Source organism: Equus asinus, chromosome 4 (assembly GCF_041296235.1).
Source record: "Equus asinus isolate D_3611 breed Donkey chromosome 4, EquAss-T2T_v2, whole genome shotgun sequence".
In the NCBI taxonomy this organism is placed as follows: Eukaryota; Metazoa; Chordata; class Mammalia; order Perissodactyla; family Equidae; genus Equus; species Equus asinus.
In genome coordinates this window covers 36599762-36619975 of record NC_091793.1, presented here as the reverse complement: position 1 = coordinate 36619975, position 20214 = coordinate 36599762, and the positions used below count along the sequence as shown (strand labels likewise).

General features: G+C 40.0%; 1 protein-coding gene across 1 annotated transcript in view; it reads left to right on the top strand.

Annotated features, from left to right (window-relative positions):
- CCDC38 (coiled-coil domain containing 38) overlaps positions 1-20214 on the top strand; it is a 52675-nt gene that overhangs the window by 16229 nt on the left and 16232 nt on the right. The window contains exons 5-13 of the mRNA XM_014850713.3: positions 1905-1969; positions 4134-4297; positions 4405-4485; positions 7216-7379; positions 9199-9288; positions 11430-11487; positions 17159-17228; positions 18622-18773; positions 20077-20212. Coding sequence (XP_014706199.1) covers positions 1905-1969; positions 4134-4297; positions 4405-4485; positions 7216-7379; positions 9199-9288; positions 11430-11487; positions 17159-17228; positions 18622-18773; positions 20077-20212 — 980 coding nt within the window. The remainder of the gene's footprint in view (positions 1-1904; positions 1970-4133; positions 4298-4404; positions 4486-7215; positions 7380-9198; positions 9289-11429; positions 11488-17158; positions 17229-18621; positions 18774-20076; positions 20213-20214) is intronic.

The window sequence follows — 20214 nt, the reverse complement described above, 5'->3', positions numbered from 1 at the left end:
TTCCAGTTGTATTTTTAAAATAATAATACCTAACAGTTACTAAGAAATTACTATGTGTTTTGTAATATATTGCCTCATTTCCTTCTGACAACACTGCTATGGGGTGAAGAGTAATAGTAATGATCTACTTAGGCTAATTTAGGCTATGGTAATAAACCACTCCTCAATTTCAGTGGCTCACAACAACAGAGGTTTATTTCTCATTCAGTTTTCAACTTGGTGCTTTTTTTTTTTTTTGAGGAAGATTAGCCCTGAGCTAACATCTGCTGCCAATCCTCCTCTTTTTGCTGAAGAAGACTGGCCCTGAGCTAACATCCGTGCCCATCTTCCTCTACTTTATATGTGGGATGCCTCCTACAGCATGGCTTGCCAAGCAGTGCATAGCTCCACACCTGGGATCCAAACTGGAGAACCCCAGGCCGCTGAAGCAGGAAGTGCGAACTTAACTGCTGCACCACCGGGCCGGCCCCATCAACCCTGTGCTTTTCACTGAGTCCTGCACTGAAGGAACAGCCTCCCCCATTCTTCCGCCCTCTGCTGGAGTTATGGCCGAGGGAGAAAGAGAATCGGTGGTGGTTCTTAAAACTTCTGCATGGAAGCAACATAGCTCACTTCCACTTCCATTCCATGAGCCAAATCAAGTCAATTGTCAAGCCTGATATTAACGGGGGTGGGGTGAGGGAGACAATCTTCTTCCAGAGAGGGGCAGAAAACATTTGGGCACAACGATAGAATCTACCACAATTAGTATCCTCACTTTACAGACAAGGAAACCGAGGCTTGGAGAGGGTGAGTAATTTGTGCACGTTCCCACAGCTAGTAAGAAGTGGAGGCCGAACACAACCGCAAGAAGCCTGGGGGGCCTCTTCGTGCAGCACAGGCTTCCTGGTTATTTGGAAAATACTATTTAATCTCTACTTCTATTTATATTTACATCGTTATTAAGAGGTTTTTATTCTATATCACATTCTGTTGGTATTCCATGAAGCAAACATTGTTGAAATGTAGCCTATGTATTTTTCCAGAATGAAGAAACCTTGAAAGTAAATTTGGGGGCCAGCCCGGGGGTGCAGCGGTTAAGTTCTCACATTCTGTTTTGGTGGCCCGGGGTTTGCCGGTTCAGATCCAGGGTGTGGACATGGCACTGCTTGTTAAGCCATGCTGTGGTAGGCGTCCCACATATAAAGTAGAGGAAGATGGGCACGGATGTTAGCTCAGGGCCAGTCTTCCTCAGCAAAAAGAGGAGGATTGGTGGCAGATGTTAGCCCAGAGCTAATCTTCCTCAAAAGAAAAAAAAAAATTAGTGCTTTATGTTGTCTTTATCAGGTCTTTGATTACTTAAAAACAAAAAAAGAAAGGAAACTTGGGTCTTTTCTATTGCTAGATGGTAAAGCTAGTTGTCATCTTTTCTTTTCCTGCCATAAATTTGGTTTGTGATCCCCAAACATATTTTTAGGACTTCAGTTTTATGTCTAGATTGGCTAAAATGTTAAGATTGAAAACAGTTCCGTCTTATTTAGCACAGGCTCAGGAGTCATATGCCCTTTGTGCCACTTGTTCGCTGTGTGATCTTAGACAAACATCTTGACACCCCTGAGCTTCAGGACCTCACATACAGAATGGGGATAGTAATCACTACCTTTGTGGGATTATTGTTAGGATTAATTGAAATGATTTAAAGTGTCTAATAAAGTTCCTGGAATATGATGGACACAAAATAAATCATAGTTATTATTTTTAATTAGTTTTTGAGTGTTTAGGAAAAAAGTTGATCTGGAGTTATAGTATTTTTTTTAAGTCAGATACATATGGCATGCAATAATTTAATTACATAGCTTTTATTTTATACAACATCTTTGAGGGATAATGAACTAAATCTAAGTCTATTTCAATTTTCTTTAAAGGTTCAGACACAAAAAGGACTATCAACGAATTTATTACTGATCAGAGAAACAGGTTTCTGCTTGAGGTAATAGTTTCTTTCTTCCATTAGCCAAACAGAACACTGCTTGCACAGCATTACCAAATTTTCACCTTGACATTTTATTTTTCCATTTCATGCCCCAGGTCTATTGTCCTGCCTATTCTCTCCTTCCGTCAGGCTTCTGTCCCCATCATTCCACCTAAACTCCTTTTGTCAAGGTCACCAATGACCCTCCTATTGCCAAATTCAACTTGTCCTTTCAAGTCTTCCTTGTACGTACCTTTCAGCAGCAGCTGGCTCACTGGATCACTGCCTCTTTCTTGGAATACTTTCTTCAGCTGGTTTCCGGGACCCACTCTTTCTTGGTTCTTCCACATCACTGGCTGCTCACTCCTGCACAGTTTCCTTTTCTGGTTCCTCTTCTGCCTGATCTCCAAATGTTGGAACACTCACTCCTCACCCTGCGCTCTGTCTGCCCTCCTCCAGGCCCCTGGCTTTAAATTCCCCTTCCATTTTAACAACTTCCACATTTATTTCTCTAGCCTGATTCTCTTCCCTGAACTCTGGACTCACAAATGCCACTGTAGTTCTTAACATCTGCACTTAGGTCCTCAATAGGCATCTCAGACTTGGCATTTCCAAAACTTTGCCCCTGCTAGACTCTGCCTTACCCTGAAAATCTGCAGCTCAGGTAGTGCGCCCTCTCTCGGTAGATAGCAGTTCCAGTTCTCCAACTGCCTAGGCCAAAAGTGTGGCAGTTCTCCCCAACTCCTCCTCCCCACAATCCACATTCAAATACTTTCAAGTACATTTTTTCCAAATATATCCATAATCACACTGCTTGTCACGATCTCCGCTGCTGCCCTGTATGCAGTCCCGTATCACCAGCATCTTTTGCATGAATTATTGTTATGACTTCTAAAACTGGTCTCCTGCTTCCATTTGCTCCCTACAGTCCGTCTCTCCTCCACACAGCAGTAGGAGTGTCTTCTCCACACATGCCCCTCCTCTGCTGAAGACCTCTGGTGACTTATCTGGTCCCCAGCTCTCTCTTTTTGACCTAATTCCTAGGACTCTGCCCCCTGGCTCACTCTGCTCCAGCCACGCGGCCTCCTTGCTGTTCCTGGGACACATCATCTTGCTCTTGCCTCAGGGCCTTTGCACGGAGGCTCTGCCTTCTGGGAGGAACATTCTCCCTCAGATATGTGCGTGATTTGCTCCCTACTTCCTTCTAGTCTCTGTTGAATTTCCACCACATCAGGGAGGCTTTCCTTGGCTAAACATAATGGCAACCCCCTGCCCTTGCCAACTGGACTGCTTAGCCCCTGACTTAATCCACTCCTCCTCTACTAGAATGTATACCTTATAAAAGCAATTTTGTTTATTTTGTGCATGGCTCTGTTAGGACTACCTAAAACAGTCCCGGCATATGGTAGGCACTCAATAAATACTTGGTGAATAAAGTAATCAATGAAATTTTTTTAATTTTAAACTTGGCATATCTAATTATTGGTTGTTGTTTTGTTAAAATTATCTCATTTCCATATTTTTAATTCATATGTATTATAATGTATGTAGCTTTGTTTATTTATAATTTATTTTTCATGCGTGGCATTAAAAAACCCAAGTGGATTCTTATATCCTGTACTAAAAAAATAGAAATTAGGTGTCAGAGTTGTAGTTGGGTATCTACACAGGGCTCCTTGAGGCTGGACACACACTCCACCCTGGTTTGGAGGAATGAGTGCGTCCTCGGCACAGCAGCGCTGGAACCCGTTCTCCCGTGGTCCTTCCTGTTGGAGGAGCCCTGTGGCTGCAGACAGCCCAGTGTCCCAATGCCCAGAAAGTAATGGAGGGACACCGTGCTAATACCAGGTGGATCTGATATGTAGCTTTTATTTAGGATAGAGCCTGAGGGCATATGTAGCTATTTTTGATATGTTGGGCACAGCCGTTTTGGAACAATATTGAGCCTCTTCATAAAAGTGGAAGAGAGGAATTAGTCTCCCTTCTAACTATCCCCCAAATAAAATTCCTTCATGAAATAAAGGCCGTAGCCCGAAGTTTTGGCATACTATTATTTCTAAGACATATGATCACTTACTATGCAAGTTTTTTCCCTTTATTATGAGACTGTTGAAATGTACTAGAGATGTGCTAGAAATGTGGAATAATGTTCTTGATGCGTTTCTATTTTCAATATTCCTAGTTTGCTTTGTTAACCAAAAGAAATACAATTAAAAGTCTTGAAGAACACATAGCAACGAAGGAAAAGCAACTCATGAAAGCAGAAAACAAGCTTCAAGAAGACGCAATGGCCTTCGAAGAGTTCCTTCGAGAAAATGACCAGAGATCTGTAGATGCTCTTAAAATGTTCGTTGTCTCATTCTGACCCAATTGCTTTTTTCCTTTGTCTTTCTTCTTTTTAGTTTCTCAGAACACAACACTAAACAAACTAACAAATCTCTGTTACTTTTCAGGGCAGCACAAGAAACTATAAACAAACTCCAAATGACAGCAGAACTAAAAAAGGCAAGTATGGAGATACAAGCAGTGAAAAGGTGAGGCCAGGGCACCATCTTTCCTTATCAAATGCCCATGTCCATTGAAGACTGAAGTGGGAATAATGCTTATCAGTTGACGATTTCATAGGATGACCACGTTTTTAAAATAAGTAATCTGTTGATCAAGGATCGTCTCTGCCCGGGTATCAGGACAGCACAGCAACCTCTGGCTGAAAAGCTTCTCGAACTCATCAATATAGGAGCCAGGAAATTAGTTGAAAAGAAGCCAGCCAATGCTGGGAGTAAACAAGAAATTATTTTCTAAGTGTCCTTTTTCTTTTCTTAGGCACATCTCTTCCCACATTTTTCTTTTTTTTAAAGATTGGCACCTGAGCTAACAACTGTTGCCAATCTTCCTTTTTTTTTTTCTGCTTCTTCTCCCAAAATACCCCCAGTTCATAGTTGTATATTTTAATTGTGGGTCCTTGTAGTTGTGGCATGTGGGATGCCACCTCAGCGTGGCCTGACGAGCGGTGCCATGTCCTCGCCCAGGATCTGAACCAGTGAAACCCTGGGCCTCCGACGCGGAGCATGTGAACTTAACCACTTTGCCAGGGGGCTGGCCCCCTCTTCCCACATTTTAACTTCTCTGAAATTGGGATTCATTTCACAATCATCTTACAATTATAATGGCAGTATATTTTTATATTTATACTTACCTATCATGTTGAACCTAGTATTGGTATAAAAAGCCGGGATCTCTAAGGACTAAAATTACAAGAGCAGGAATTGGGATACAATTATTGTACCACCTGCCCCTCTTTTCTTTCAAACCTGGATGTTTTCTTCTATGGTCGAGTGTATCTCAATTGACCTAATTTTATATATCAAGAGAAGCTTCCTTCCTCCCTCTTCATCCTTAAACAGTAATTGCATGATCCAGGAGACACTGCCGTCTGGTATCAAGTCATGCTAAAACTTGCTTTTTCTTTGGGAGGACTTGATGTCTAGCTCTCCTCTAAAACCCAGTCCTAGACTTACATCCTAGACTTCTTGGGGAGGAGGACAACAGTTTGTCTGAAATGCAGCAAATGAACTGGATGGTAGTTTCCCTGAAATCAGTTGCTACTAACAGAATGTGTTTCAAACACATCCTGGCTACAGCAGCCTCTTCTATTTTAGGGGTCTAAAGTTGAAGGTGCTCCAAGATGGAGAATTCCCCTTCCTCGCTTGCTGATGTCATCAGAAGATTCTGTTCTATCTATTTGTAGAACCAGAGTAGCAGGGGGCTGGCCCCATGGCCGAGTGGTTAAGCTCGCGTGCTCTGCTGCAGGCGGCCCAGTGTTTCGTTGGTTCGAATCCTGGGCGCAGACATGGCACCGCTCATCAAACCATGCTGAGGCAGCGTCCCACATGCCACAACTAGACGGACCCACAACGAAGAATATACACCTATGTACCGGGGGGCCCTGGGGAGAAAAAGGAAAAAAATAAAATCTTAAAAAGAAAAAGAACTAGAGTAGCAGCCTCTATGTTTGCATAAAGTACCGTAGTTATGCACAATGGCTGCCCGGTTAGACCCTCCAAACAGCCTTGCTGAAGAGAATGTGCTTATTGTTTATGTGCCTCATCACCTTAGAAAGGTGCGAAAGGTAATGAAAAACAAGAAGCTAACAGCAAGGGGTGCAAGCTCCTGCTGTTTATTTCCCTCTTCTCTCTTTATGGGCTTGAGATGGCCCAAGGAGGTCCTCCACTGCAGGGAGGGCTGGAAATCTGTTTACAAAGGGGAAGGGAGCTTGTTCCGAAGCTTTTGCTTGGAAGCTGTGCAATTCTAGCCATTTTAACCCATTTTTTTGAGGCACATCTGGGAGGATTTCAATCTAAAAATAAAGTGGTGGTAGAACGAGGGGCTCCCGACATCTTTCGACTAGTGATACATGAGCCAGCCATTTACTGATGCTTGAACAGCACTCTCACACCAGGGCTTGAGGCAGTCTCTGACTGAAAGAGATATTGAAGCTGAAGATAGGATATAGAAGTACTATTGATAAGGGTATTAATGAGGATATGAATAAAGGAGGCTCTGAAAGGTAAGGGCAGAGCTGCCTTTCACAAGGACTTTCATTGCTATTTGAAACATTCCTTCTGGGTCCACTTTGTAACATGACCATGGGAAAGCAATGTGAGGCTGGGAAAAGACTTTCAGTCCACGTCACTGGGTGTGGTTGGTGAGAGCTTGGGTATCTGAGCCAGACAGACCCAGGTTTGTGTGCCGGCTCCGCCATTCCCTAGACAGGTGACTTTGCAAGTCATTTATTTCTTCTTCCAAAAGATGGGAATAATAATACTGACTGTAAAGTGCTGTACTGAGTATGAAATGGTATCTGCGTGTGTCTTGCATATTGCCCGGTACATAGTACGTGCTCATGGAGTGTTAGTTTCCGTTCTTCTCCTGACATAAGTACCATCTTTTGCTACCTTCTAATTCCTCCCTATGTCTACAATATTTCCCTCAGAAATAAGTAGAGTAAAACTGTCGTCAGTCTATTGTATGTGTGCATATCTTTGGGCATGTTTTATTCAAATAGCATTCCTACAGGATTCTTTTTGCTCAGCTCATATCTTACTGATGCCCATGTTTTTATGGCCATATTTACAATTTTTTCTTAAGTAAATATTATTCAAATACATAATGAGAGAGAATGAATTTTGTAAAACCTTTTTTTAAAGCAATGAATATGCTTTCACACAGGTATACCTAATCACATTTTTGTTTCTTTTGAGCAGTGAAATGGCAAAAACAGAATTCCTCCTTAGAGAGTATATGAAATATGGATTTTTTCTGCTGAAATTGTCTCCAAAACATTGGCAAATCCAGCAAAAGATGAAAAGGGTCCAGGTGTCAAAGAGTAAAGAAAATATGAATGTCACTCTTCCAAAAATATTAACAAGTAAGTCACATATTCTTAATTTCAATTGAGTAAATATCCCACCTTATAAGATAGTCTGCTTCAATGTTTGATTATTTATTAAATAGTCGGAATTTCTAATTCAAGAAGAATCTGAATAAGGACTCTTACTATCTCTGATATTATATATTGTTAATTTGGAAACAGGTTAATTTCAGATATAAAGCAATAAAAATACATACATGGAAAAATAGAAAATATATTATTTGCAGATGATGTGATAGCATACCTAGAAACATGCTCCCCAATAAAAAACCTGAAAAACTATTTTATTTTATTTTATTAAAGCATTCTGTAGAGTAAATGGACACAAAGTCAAATACACTTTATTAAGCTAAATAAACCAACTTTATTACTTAGAAAATATATAAGGAAATCAAATCCAAGACAGCAACAATAACCTTAATTGTGTGACCTGGAGATTTGACAAATTAGAGAAATATATCGTTTTTAGATAGGAATACTGATACTGTAAAGCTGCCAATTTTTCTAAAATTAATATACAAGTTTTATGGAATTGTTACAAATGTTACCAAAATTTTGTCTAGGAGTTGTGTGTTGGGTTGGGGAGAACTTTGCACAATGATTCTGAGGTTGATCTAAAAAGACACATACTTTTGAAGTAAGGAGGGAATGGGGGTGTTACTACTCCTTTAAGATATTATGTAACATATTATTATAGAGTATCAGAAATTAAAATAGGGTGGTATTGGTGTTAGGAAGTCAGCTCAATGAATCGGAAATAGATCCTATTATATATAAGAACTTAAGTGATAAAAGTGGGGTCACAAATCAAAAGGGAAGGCTTCCACTTCTAGCAACTTTCTGCTAACAAGGACCAGACACTCTCCTGCCTGAAAGGCTGAAAAATATATGAAGCACCGGTTTTCAGAGATTAGATTTCAAGGACTGAAGCAAAGGAATCCCTCAGAGAGAGGAGACAAAGGTGATGAGCCCTGTGATGGCCTCAACATACTGCCTGGGGAGAGTTTCCAGGATGCAGCTTAGGGAGGGGGAGTCCAGGTTGGCCCAGCAGTGCTGGTGAATTGAACAGACAGAGCCGGGGGTCCAGAGAGGCCTTGCAGCTGGAGTTCTCAGGGCAGAGGACTGGAGAGGAGACAGCCAACCAGAAAGAGAGTTCTGAAGATTTGCAAAGTCTTCGGCTGAGAGGTGATCCTGAGACTTCAGGGTAAGAACATTTACTCCACAGAAATTGGTAAACTACAAATCAGGGAGAATTTTTTTCCAGAGAGCTGATTGTTAAACATTTACTGCAGGCCACGGATGGCTGCCCTGCTCACTTCCCTTGAGTCTCTCACTGTGCCAAGCATGATTAAATAGATCATGTATGTAAAGTATTGAGCACAGTGATGACACTTGGTTAAACTCAATACACAGTGTTTGACAAGAGAAAAAACAAATGGAAAGGAAGACTGAGAAGTTGATGCATTTAACGGTTTAAGATTCAGTGTTCCTTGACGTGTTATCTAACTAGAGGATGGTCAGAAACCAACGAGCCTCTCAGTCCAGAGGAGTGAGTGGCTAACACTGGGATTTTAAAGGTATGACAGATGGATGCAGGAAACACAGATCTCCTCATGCCCTGCAGGTCAGTTCTTGTGCATTCTGCCTGCCCCAGAGACCAGCTCTTGCATTCTGCATCATACATTTGCTGGTCAAGATGTCCCCATCTTATATTTCTGTCCCTGGAAGTTTTCATACTAACTCTACCTTCACCTTGTGACAAAGCTTGCATTCTCAGAAGTGCTTCCCCACCCCCCCTTTTTTTTTCTACTTCTAGAACAAGATACAAAGAAAAAAGAGGGCAATATTGAGGAGCCCAGGAGGACATCATTTTCAGAAGACTATTCTCTGGGAAAAGCTAGCCAAGGTAACACTAGAGATTTGGGACTTGACTCACAAAAATAAAACCAGAGGTGACCATCTCAAAGTGGAGCTCAAGGACCTATAAACTAACCTGGAGAACAGAAAGTGCTGTCCATACTACCCTTAATCCTGGGGAGCTAGTAGTTCCATTTCTCTCTCTGACAGTATTAGAAAACTCAGATGGGTGGCTGAGTGGACAGAACAGGCAGAGAAGTTGGGCAGAGGACCTGGCACCAGTCGCCCCTTGGCTGACTAGCACGCTCCCTGAGGTCCTTCCTAGCTGGATCTCCTCATTCCTCTAGTTCAGGCCTGCCTTCTGGTATTGATGGGCCCATTTCCAGGGCCCAGCAAACTGGGTCAATTGCAAGCAGGTGACTGCCATTGGCCAGTGATTCAGGGAAGTAACGGGAAAACTGATGTAGCTCTACCACGCCCACAATCAACTCTGAGAACCCCTTCAATGTCAACCTGCCCTGCTCTGTAGTCATTTGAGCTTGCAACCCTCAAGGCAGGCTGATTTTTGATGGCTCCTTTTCTCCTTTACCTTGCTATCAACCATTGGATGTATTTAGTGGTGGGGGCAAAGCTCAACAGCACAATTTGCCTGCTCAGAAACAACCCTGGTATGAGTCTTTTGCCTTGTGCACTTGGCCAGCTGATTGAAAAAGTGAATTCTTTTGGACTGTGAGGCCAATTTGGATGCAAATTATTTAGGATATATTACTTTGCCTGTTAGAGGATCTGGAGCAGGGCATGGGGGAAGCGGGTGGAGGGAGTGAGTGGTGAGGCCAACGTTCTCTTTTAAATCTTGAATATAGAAGTCACTCAGTTTAAATAACATCCCTTAAGACTTTTTAGTAATATGTGTTTGGTTATCAGCTTAAAAGCTAAGATGGTAATTTATGGCAGTGGTGGAATCCATCTGGTTCTTCATCCATTTTCTTTCCTTCCTTCCTCCAATCACCATATATTTATCAGAGGCATACAACATATCAGGCAATCTTCAAGACTCTGAGTACACAAAGATGAATCGGACAGAGTTCCATACCCCCGAACTGTACAATACAATATAGTGGGACTAGTGATAGATAGCTAGGGCTCTGGGGGCAAAAGCCAAAAATGAGATCTCTGCCTGAGCCATTTAGAAGAGTCTTTAAGACGAAGTCACATTTGAGCTGGATTTTGAAGAATAAGTAGGAGCTTGCCAGGTGGAACAGGTGGTTTCAAGATAGAAGAATAGCAAGGAGAGTGGCTGGAAGTCCTAAGAGGGCTGGCATGAGGAAACATGACTTGAGGGTACCTGGGGGCCAGGGGATGAAGAGATCCAAGCCCAATTTTACCCACTTCTCAGTTTCAGGCCAGAATCAGGCCCAGACATTGATGTGGGGGGAACAAGTGCATGTGGGTGTAGGGGGAACAAGTGTATGGGCAACTTGTATGTGGCAGTGGCAGGTCTCTGCAAAGGTGTAATAATTAAAGTGTCCCAACACTTTTATTTTTTCTCTTGATTAAAAAAAACTGTGATTAGAAATATATATGATTAGATAAAAATAGAACCATGATTTATATTTCACTTATACTTATGTCCCTGATTTGTGACCTTCAAAGGTCGTATCATGTTTTTGACAGTATGCATCCTCCCAAACCAATGCTTTTTTTTTTTTTGACGAAGATTAGCCCTGAGATAACATCTGCTGCCAATTCTCCTTTTTTTGCTGAGGAAGACTGGCTTTGAGCTAACATCCATCCCCATCTTCCTCTGCTTTATATGTGGGATGCCTGCCACTGCATGGCTTGATAAGCGATGCGTAGGTCCACACCTGGGATGTGAACTGGCAAACTCTAGGCAGCCGAAGCAGAACGTGTGAACTTAACTGCCGTGCCACCGGGCCAGCCCTGCAAACCAATGCTTTTGATTTTATTCTTAAACTTGGAACCCAATTTCAGTAGAATAAGAGAGCTACATTTTTATATGATTATCATTCTGATGATAATAATAATAATAATAATAAAGTAATGGACATAGCCATGTAGAAAAACAAATATCTTGCACCAAGGAACAAGGACTCATTTCTAATTACATGTTATTTCTTTTCACCTCTACCATCACCAATGACATGGACTTCGCCTGGACATTTTGAACAGGAAAACCACACAAGAAGTCCACTCTCATCCTAGAGAACAAGAAATCATCCTTATCAAAGTACAGTACACACTTGATTAACTCTCTTGGAAACTGTGAATGTTTTTTGGCAAATCTCTTTTAGCCTTTCTTCCACATACACACCTCGTATCCACATCCATTGTAATAGATACTGGAGGCAGTGGTCGCTGTTCTCTGTATGCTCCTGAGGCGCTCAGGCTCTCTTAGGTCTCCCTGCCTTCTTTGATGAGTGCCTGCAAGTGCTATTTGCAGAAACTGCCTGCCCCCTGCCCCTTGGGTCTTTGCGTCTCAGAATCCACTGCCCAAGTGTTTGTTTATTAAGCTACTCTACTGGCCTGTGTGTTTGTAATTTCACCACGTCATTCAAAATTGCTGCAAAGGCGATAAAGCATTTTTGTTTGTTTCTTTCTTTCCTTACTTGATTGTTGACTCATTTGTACTCAATATTGCATAAATTTGTTAGTTCTCAATCCTGGCTTCCCCAAGGAAACTTTAAAAAAATATATCGATGCCCTGGTTGGTTACACAGGCCCTGAGGAAAGGATCTGGGCCAGCACCATAGTATCCATGACAATCACACATGACAAAAGTCAACATAGACACTCTGCTCTGAATTCCAGGGGCTGTGGGGTTGCTCCACTTCTGTGGCATTTAGCAGCCACTGTTTTGTTTTGTTTATAATTATATTTTATTTTGAGAAATTGTAGATTCACATGCACTTGTAAGAAATAATACAGAGAGATCCCATGTATCCTTTACTCACTTTTCCCCAGTGGTAACATCCTGCAAAATTGTAATACAATATCACAACCAGGATATTGACATTGATACAGTCAAAATACAGTGAAATACAGAACATCACCACAAGGATTCTTCATTTGCCCCTTTATAGTCACATCCACTTCCCTCTTTCTACCTCTCCTTAACCCCTGGGAACCACTAATCCGTTCTCCACTTCTATGGTTTTTGTCATTTCAAGAATGTTATATAAATGGAATCATAAAGTATGTAAGCTTTGTAAGCTTTTGGGATTGGATGTTTTACTAAGCATAATTCTCTTAAGATTCATCCAAGCTGTTGGTTCCTTTTTTACTGCTGAGTAGTATTCTATGCTATGGACACACTACAATTTAACTATTCACTCATTGAAGAATATCTGGATTGTGTCCCATATGGGGCTATAATGAATAAAATTGCCATAAATATATTTGTACAACTTTTTGTGTTAATAGTTTTCATTTCTCTGGGATAAATGCCTAGAGTCCAATTGCTGAGTTGAATGGTAGATGCATGTTTAGCTTTTTAAAAAACTGCCACGTTGTTTCCCAGAGTGGCTGTACCATTTTACATTCCCACCAGCAATATATTAGGGATCTGGTTTCTTTAAATCCTCACCTGCGTTTGGTACTTTGACTGTTATTTTTAATTTTAGCTAGTCTGATGGATGTGTATATCTTATTGTGCTTTTAATTTGCATTTCCCTAGTAGCTAATGGTGTGGAACATCTTTTCACGTGCTTGTTTACATCTTTATATCCTCTCTGATGAAATGTCTATTCCCATCTTTTGCTCATTTTCTAACTGGATTGTCTATTTTTGTCTTTGTTTTTTACTGTTGAATTTTGAGAATTTTTTATGTCTTTAGATACTAGTCCTTTGTGGATATGTGGTTTGTAAATGTTTTCTCCCAGTCTGTGGATTGTCCTTTCATCCTCTTAACAGGATCTTTTGTAGAGTAAAAGTTTTAAATTTTGATGAAGTCCAATTTATCAATTTTTTCTTTTATGGATCATGTTTTTATGTCAAATCTAAAACTCTTTGCCTGGTTCTAGATCCCCCCAATTTTTTTTCATATTTTCTCCTAAATGTAGTTTTCTATCTAAGTCTGTGATTCATTTTAGATTAATTTTTGTATAAAGTGTGGTGTGATGTTGAGACTGAGGTTCTCTTTTGTTTTTTGCCTATGGATGTCAATTGCTCTAGCACCATTTGTTGAAATGGCTTCTGCACTGAATTGCTTTTTCACTTGTGTCAAAAATCAGTTAGGCATATTTTTTCAGGTCTATTTCTGGATTCTCTATTCTGTCCCCTTGATCTGTGTGGGCTTCCCTCCACCAATACCACATGGTCTTGATTACTGCAGCTATTAGTCTTGAAATCAGGTAGACTGATTCTTCACACTTTATTTCTCTTTTTCAAAATTATGTTAACTATTCTAGTTCCTTTGTCTTTCCATATAAATTTTAGAATAATCTTGTCTATATCTACAAAAAAACTTGAATTTTTATAGGAATTGTGTTAAACCTTGTTATGGGTTGAAGTATGTCTCCAAAAAGATATGTTAATGTCCTAACCCATGGTATCTATGAATGTGACCTCATTTGGAAATAGGATCTTTGTAAATATAATCAAGTTAAGAAGAGGTCATTAAGGTGGGCCCTTAATCCAATATGACTGGTGTCCTTATAAGAAGAGACACAGAGATGCAGGGGGAATGCCATGTGCCAACAGAAGCAAAGATTGGAGGGATGCACCTACAAGCCAAGGAATTCCAAGGATGGCTGACAACACAAGAGCTAAGAGAAAGGCATAAGACAGATTCTTCCCTGGAGCCTTCAGAGAGAGCATGGCCCTGTTGACACCTTGATTTTGGACTTCTAGCCTCCAGAACTGTGAGAGAATAAACTGTTGTTTTAAGCCACTCTGTTTGTGGTACTTTGTTACAGTAGCCCTAGGAAACTAATACAAATCTGTATATCAATCCAGGGAGAACTGACATCTTTCCTAAATTAATTCTTCCACACCATGAACATAGTGTGTCTTTCCATTTATTTAGATCTTTTCGGATTTCTTTTATCAGCCTTACATAGTTTTCAGTGTACATGTCCTGTACATGTTTTGTTAGATTTATACCTAAGTATTTCTTTTCTACTTTTTTATTTTTGAGCAATTGTAAATGGCATTGTATTTTTAATTTCAGTGTCCTTGTGTTCACTGCTAGTATACAGAAATACAACTGATTGTTGTATTTTTATCCTGTATATTCTGACCTTGCTGAATTCACTTATTAGTTCCAGGAATTTTGTTTTTGTTCTTTTGGTGGTTTTTTAGATTCCTTTGGATTTTCTATCTAGATTATCAAGCCATCTGCAAACGGGGATAGTTTTATTTCTTCCTTTATGATCTGTATGCCTTTCATTCCCTTTTCTTGCTTTATTGCAGTGGGTAGAACTTCTTATGTTGAATAAGAGTAGTGGGAGCAGACATCCTTGCCTTGTTCCCAGTGTTAAGAGGATTCAAGTTTTCACCATTAGGTAAAATGTTAGCTGTAGGATTTTTGTAGTTGTAGATACTCTATCATAAAGTTGAGGAAATCCTCTCTATTCCAATTTTTATGAGTTTTTATCATAAATGAGTGTTGAATTTTGCCAAATGCCTTTTCTGCATTTATTGATGCACACAGTAATATGCAAACATCACATTCACTCCCTCAGAAAGTTCTGCACTCTCATAGTTTCTTTCGTTCACTCAACAAATATTTGAGTGCCTTGTAGGCCCGACAATAAATAAGACAGTCTCTGCCCTCAAGGAGCCTACCATCTAGTGAGGAAGACAGACAAGGGATTAGTCAGTTACAATATAATATGATAATGCCATTGGAAGGATAAGCTCAGAGTGCCACAGGCATGCAAAGGAAGGACCCTTAACCCTAATGAGAAGTGAGGGAGTGAGAGAGCAAGGGCTGGATCAGCAAACCCTCTTCAGAACAAGTGGCATCTAAACTGAGTCTGGTGAGAGGAGGAAGAGTCCATGAGGACAAGCTCTGGAAGAGGGAGGGGCCTTCTGGCACAGAGGTGGCAAAGCATGGCTCTGTTCAGAATGGCTGGGCTGCAGAGTGAAAGTGGGAGACGTTCAAGGAGTAAATAGGTATTGCGGGATGAGCAGGTAAGTGGTGATGTCATGCTAAGGAGTCCATGCTTTGTCTCTAGGGCCCTGGGGAGCCACTGAGGGTTTTAAGCACAAATATGACAGAGAACCAATTAAACTTGCATTTTAGAAAATTGGATTTGGTAGTATTTTGGAGAATGAAAGGAAAGGGACAAAACTAGAGGTAGAGGAGCTAGTTAGGAGCCTGTTGTCACAATTTAGGTGAGAGATAATGAACTGTCTCAGCCAGATAGAGGCAGTGGAAATGAAGAAGGAAAGGCTGTGAGACACATCAGGGAAGTGGCATTGACAGGCTCTGAAAGGCTCGCATAAAGGTTGGGGGTAGTGTGAGGAAGAGTGTGGTCAAAGATAACTCCCAAATTTCTAGCACGGGGTACGGCGTTGCCATTCAATGATACTGGGAACGCAGTAAGGGGAGCAGGCCTGAAGAGGAAGATAGGGAGTATGGTTTTGAATGTGTTAGTTTTAGATCCCTATGGAACAGCCAAGTGGACCCTGATGTCCAGTTGGAATTTGACTTTGAAGACTAGAGCTCAAGAAAAAGAGAGAGAGATGTGGGAGTCACCAGTATATTAGCAGTGGTTGAATCCATGAGAAGGGATGAGGTCACCCCCTAGGAAAGGGTAGAATGAGAGGGGAAGAAGGCTGAGGAACCAAAGACATTTATGTAAAAAAGGAATCCAAAAAGGTAACAAAAGTTTCAGAGAGGTGAGATAAGATTGATTAGAAAATTCTATCACTGAATCCAAGAGAAGAGTCGGGTGGACAGTAGTATCAACGCTTTCTCGGGGGATGTTCCCCAAATATTTCTTTACTTCTCTGGCCCTGTTTTCCTATGTCTTATTTCTCATTGCTTAAAGGCTAGCTCCAGGTAGGTGTTTTGTCCTCTCAAACTCAACATGAGCAAATATTAATCTTCTTATCCCATCCTCAAACCATTTTTCTTCCTGTTAGTCCCACCTCCATTATTCCAGGCTCACAGACTGCAAATCTTGGAGTTATCTTTGTCTCTTCTCTTCTGGCCCAAGTGGCTCTTTCTATTTTTGGTTCCCATGATTTCATTATTTCATATATCTCTAGATTCTCTCCCTCCTCTCGCCCATTTACTCACTTTTCCCATCATCACTACCCTCTACTTGAAAGTGTTAATTACCTAGATTACACTGAAAGCTGCCTTACTATCTCCCTAGTTCCTGCGTCCTTAATATTCCAATCAGTTTCAATGTATCCTTCTTAAAGCATTTTTCCAGTGACACTCTCCAAGCCACATAATTATTCTTTAAGGATGTACCTCATTGCCCATCCCCTCAATCTACATTTCCTCAACCTGGCTGGAAGATATTTTAAAAAGTAAAATCTGCTCTTAAAAAGACAAATATTGTATTACTCAGGGTACAAGCTTTGTTTTGAGCACTAGAGCACATGTTTAGTTTCTTAAGAAGATTGCATTAAAAGGGACAAAACAGATGTGCCAATGTAGCTTGTCATGTGTTTCTTAAAAAAAAATTACCTTACTTTAATAGATGCACCAAATAATTGGCACTGTGTGGTATGGCCCTTCCTTGTGATCTCATTGTTTGCATGTCACCCTTGTCTGGGACTGAATCTGATTTTCTTTTGCATACTCGTGGAATCCACTGATTTTTGCAACCAACAGTTCCCTAAAAGGCTAAAGGGGCTATTGAAAAGAACTATGTTACAAGTTAGGTTCCAAAGAAATTTAGAAATGAAAGAAAATCTGTTTTTTCCTTTTTCTTTTACAGCCAAGCTGAAAGTATCAGTTCAGAAGACAGTTTGGAATTCTTTTTAGATGATGATATAGACTATGACCTGGTAACCAGATTATATTTCGTAATATAAAAATTGTAATCGGTGAAAAGTACAGATGCTCATATAATCTTCTGAAATTAAAATTTCCTATTCCAAATATTCCACAAGTTTCCAGAAGGAAATATGATCTTGATACTGTTCCCCAGTTGTATATATAGTTCATTTTTGTCATCAGACTTTTTATGAAAAATAAGTGTCTGTAAGAAGGTAATAATTTAGGAGATATATATATATTATCTACAGTCTTCCTGTAAAAATAGCCACTTTCTGATTGCTTATCATTTTATTGGGGCTTGAGCTATACCAGGTAGCTAAACTGTAAGATAAAGTGACAGTCACCAATCAGCCATTTATTGCTACAAGTCTGTCTTTGAGTGAACCACACCCTATATGCAACCACAAACTCAAAAGGAACAAAAAACACTTACAAACACCATCTATTATGATATATAACACACTTTACTCATCATCTTTTTTTTAATTGGAGTAAAAAACATAAAATTTACTATCTTGACCATTTTTAAGTGTACAATAGTGTTAACTATAGGCACGCTGTTGTGTAACTGATCTCTAGAACTTTTCTGTCTTGCAAAACTGAAACCCACTGAACAGTTCCCCTACCCGCTCCCCCCCCCCCCCCGCCCCCCGCCTTCTAGCCCCTGACAACCACTGTTCTACTTTCTGTTTCTAGGAGTTCGATTTCTTTAGATGCCTCATAAAGTGGAATCATGCAGTATTTGTCTTTTTGTGACTGGCTTATTTCACTTAGCCTAATGTCCTCCAGGTTCATCCATGTCTATCATGTGACACAATTTCCTTCTTTTTAAAGGCTAAATAATATTCCATTGTATGGATATACCACATTTTCTTAATTTATTCATCCATCAATGGACATTTAGGTTGCTTCTACCTCTTAGCTATAGCAAATATGATGACCATGGGTGTGCAAGTACCAAAATCATCTTTTTAAAAATTAAATTTACTTAAAGTAATATCTACTTATTCTTAAAATTTTGAAAAACTTAAAATAATTAAAATGTGGGGAGAAAATGACCGTCACTTAGCCTCCTGTCTTTCTTTCTTGTATTCCTTCTTCCTTGCCTTTCCCTAGACCCACTTTCCCTTTTCCTGCCTTTGCCTCCTCTTCTGCTCCATCCCTTCTTCTCTTTTTCCTTTTTCCCTTCTCTAATACCTTTCATCTCCCCCCAACACCCAAAATGTCCTCTTCCTGAGGGCCAGCTCTCATGTGGAAATAGGCTCCTTTGCCATTCTCTATCCATTTCTCCCTCATAATCAGAATGGTATTCCTTTACCCCACAATATTTTTCTAGATAAGTCATATGTGCATAGGTAGCATATTTTTAAGTGAATGATATCTTCATTACTGATTGATTAGGAGCCAGAGCTTTATTTCAAAGAACCAGAAGAGTTACTTCAAGTCTTCACAGAGCTGGAAGAGCAGAATCTTACTTTGGTACAATATTCCCAAGATGTAGATGAAAATCTTGAAGATGTAAATAAAAGAGAAAAATTTATACAGGATAAAATGTAAGTCATTAAAAACAAGTAGATTTATTCTATTAAGCAATTTCTAACTAGGGACAGAGTTTAACTCACTCATGTGTTGCCCTTCTTCATGGTCTCTCTGGATTTAGGGTGGGATTTTTATTAATAGTTTACACTGCAGAGTATAAAAGGTAGATGTTATATTTACACAGAATCAACTGGCTTTAGTTTTAATCTCTACTTCCTTTTACCTGTCAAAATAGTCCTAGATAGCAATAATAAAAGTTTAAAAGATTTGAACCAAAATGTCACCTACTGCCTTAATTTTTGTTCAATGCAGTTTCCACCCTATCATGTGGCTAATCAAATCATGCTTTGGATGATAATACTAATAAATGCATTTTCCTTGGCTGTGACTTTCAGCAAAACAGTTTTTTGGTGACTTAAATATCATTTTATAATGTACATATTGATATATTGGGGTTATTATAAAAATGGATTTCTGTCAGGGCAAGGAGGCTGGACTTGATGACTCACAAAATTCGTTCCTACTCTCAAATTTTACATTACAATTTTGGAAAATAGCTTTGAGTCATAGATAATAGATCTTTGTATCTACCCATTATGAAAGTGTGTAGAACCTTTTTCAGAACAGTTTTCTGGGCCAGAAGATGGCAGTCTTAAACAGTAGGTCAAACTACATTGAACTTCAGAACAAATTAACTGGTTCAGAAGTTAAGAACTTAAAAATCATAATCTCACAGCCACCCATTATGGCTACTGGATCCTTTTAATCCTTGTCTCCTTTCTCCCAATCCTCACAGCATATGGTGCCCCTACTCCTGACAATATGATTTTGGGGGGCAAGGTGGGTATGGATAGGCAAGAAAAAGTGATCGATGTCAGATTCTGTCTCTAGATCTATACCAGAATCTCTAGGTGAGGTAGTCAGGAGTCTCTGTTTTCCCCTTAGCTCCCCAGATATTCTGATTATCAGCCAGGTTTGAGAACACTGACATAATAGGTCACACCACAACTTGGGTTCCTGACAACTCAGCTCTGCTGCTTTCTATTTGGGGGACTCCACGGAACCACAAAAGTAGGGGACGGGAAGAAAATGCTTCCTGATGGAAGTTAAAGGCAGCGTCTGTGCATTTATTTTTCTCATTTTAACTTGAAAAGTTGCATGTACTTTAGCAACGTCTTAAAATAGAAATTCATATTTGGCTTGTTAGACATAGGATGTTGACACATGATCTGGAAGGAGTGCTGAAGCTCCTGACTGATAGTTTATTTCACTAAACCATAAATTACAGACAAAGCTTTCTTTCTTCTTTTGCAATAGAAATAACAACATAGAGTTTCTTTTGAAGCACAAGAAAATGCTTCAAGCTAACTGTGTGAGAGAAGAGGAAAAAGCAGCAGAACTGGAATTAAGGTCCAGGCTATTTAGTTTTGGACAATTTAATTCAGATGCCCAGGT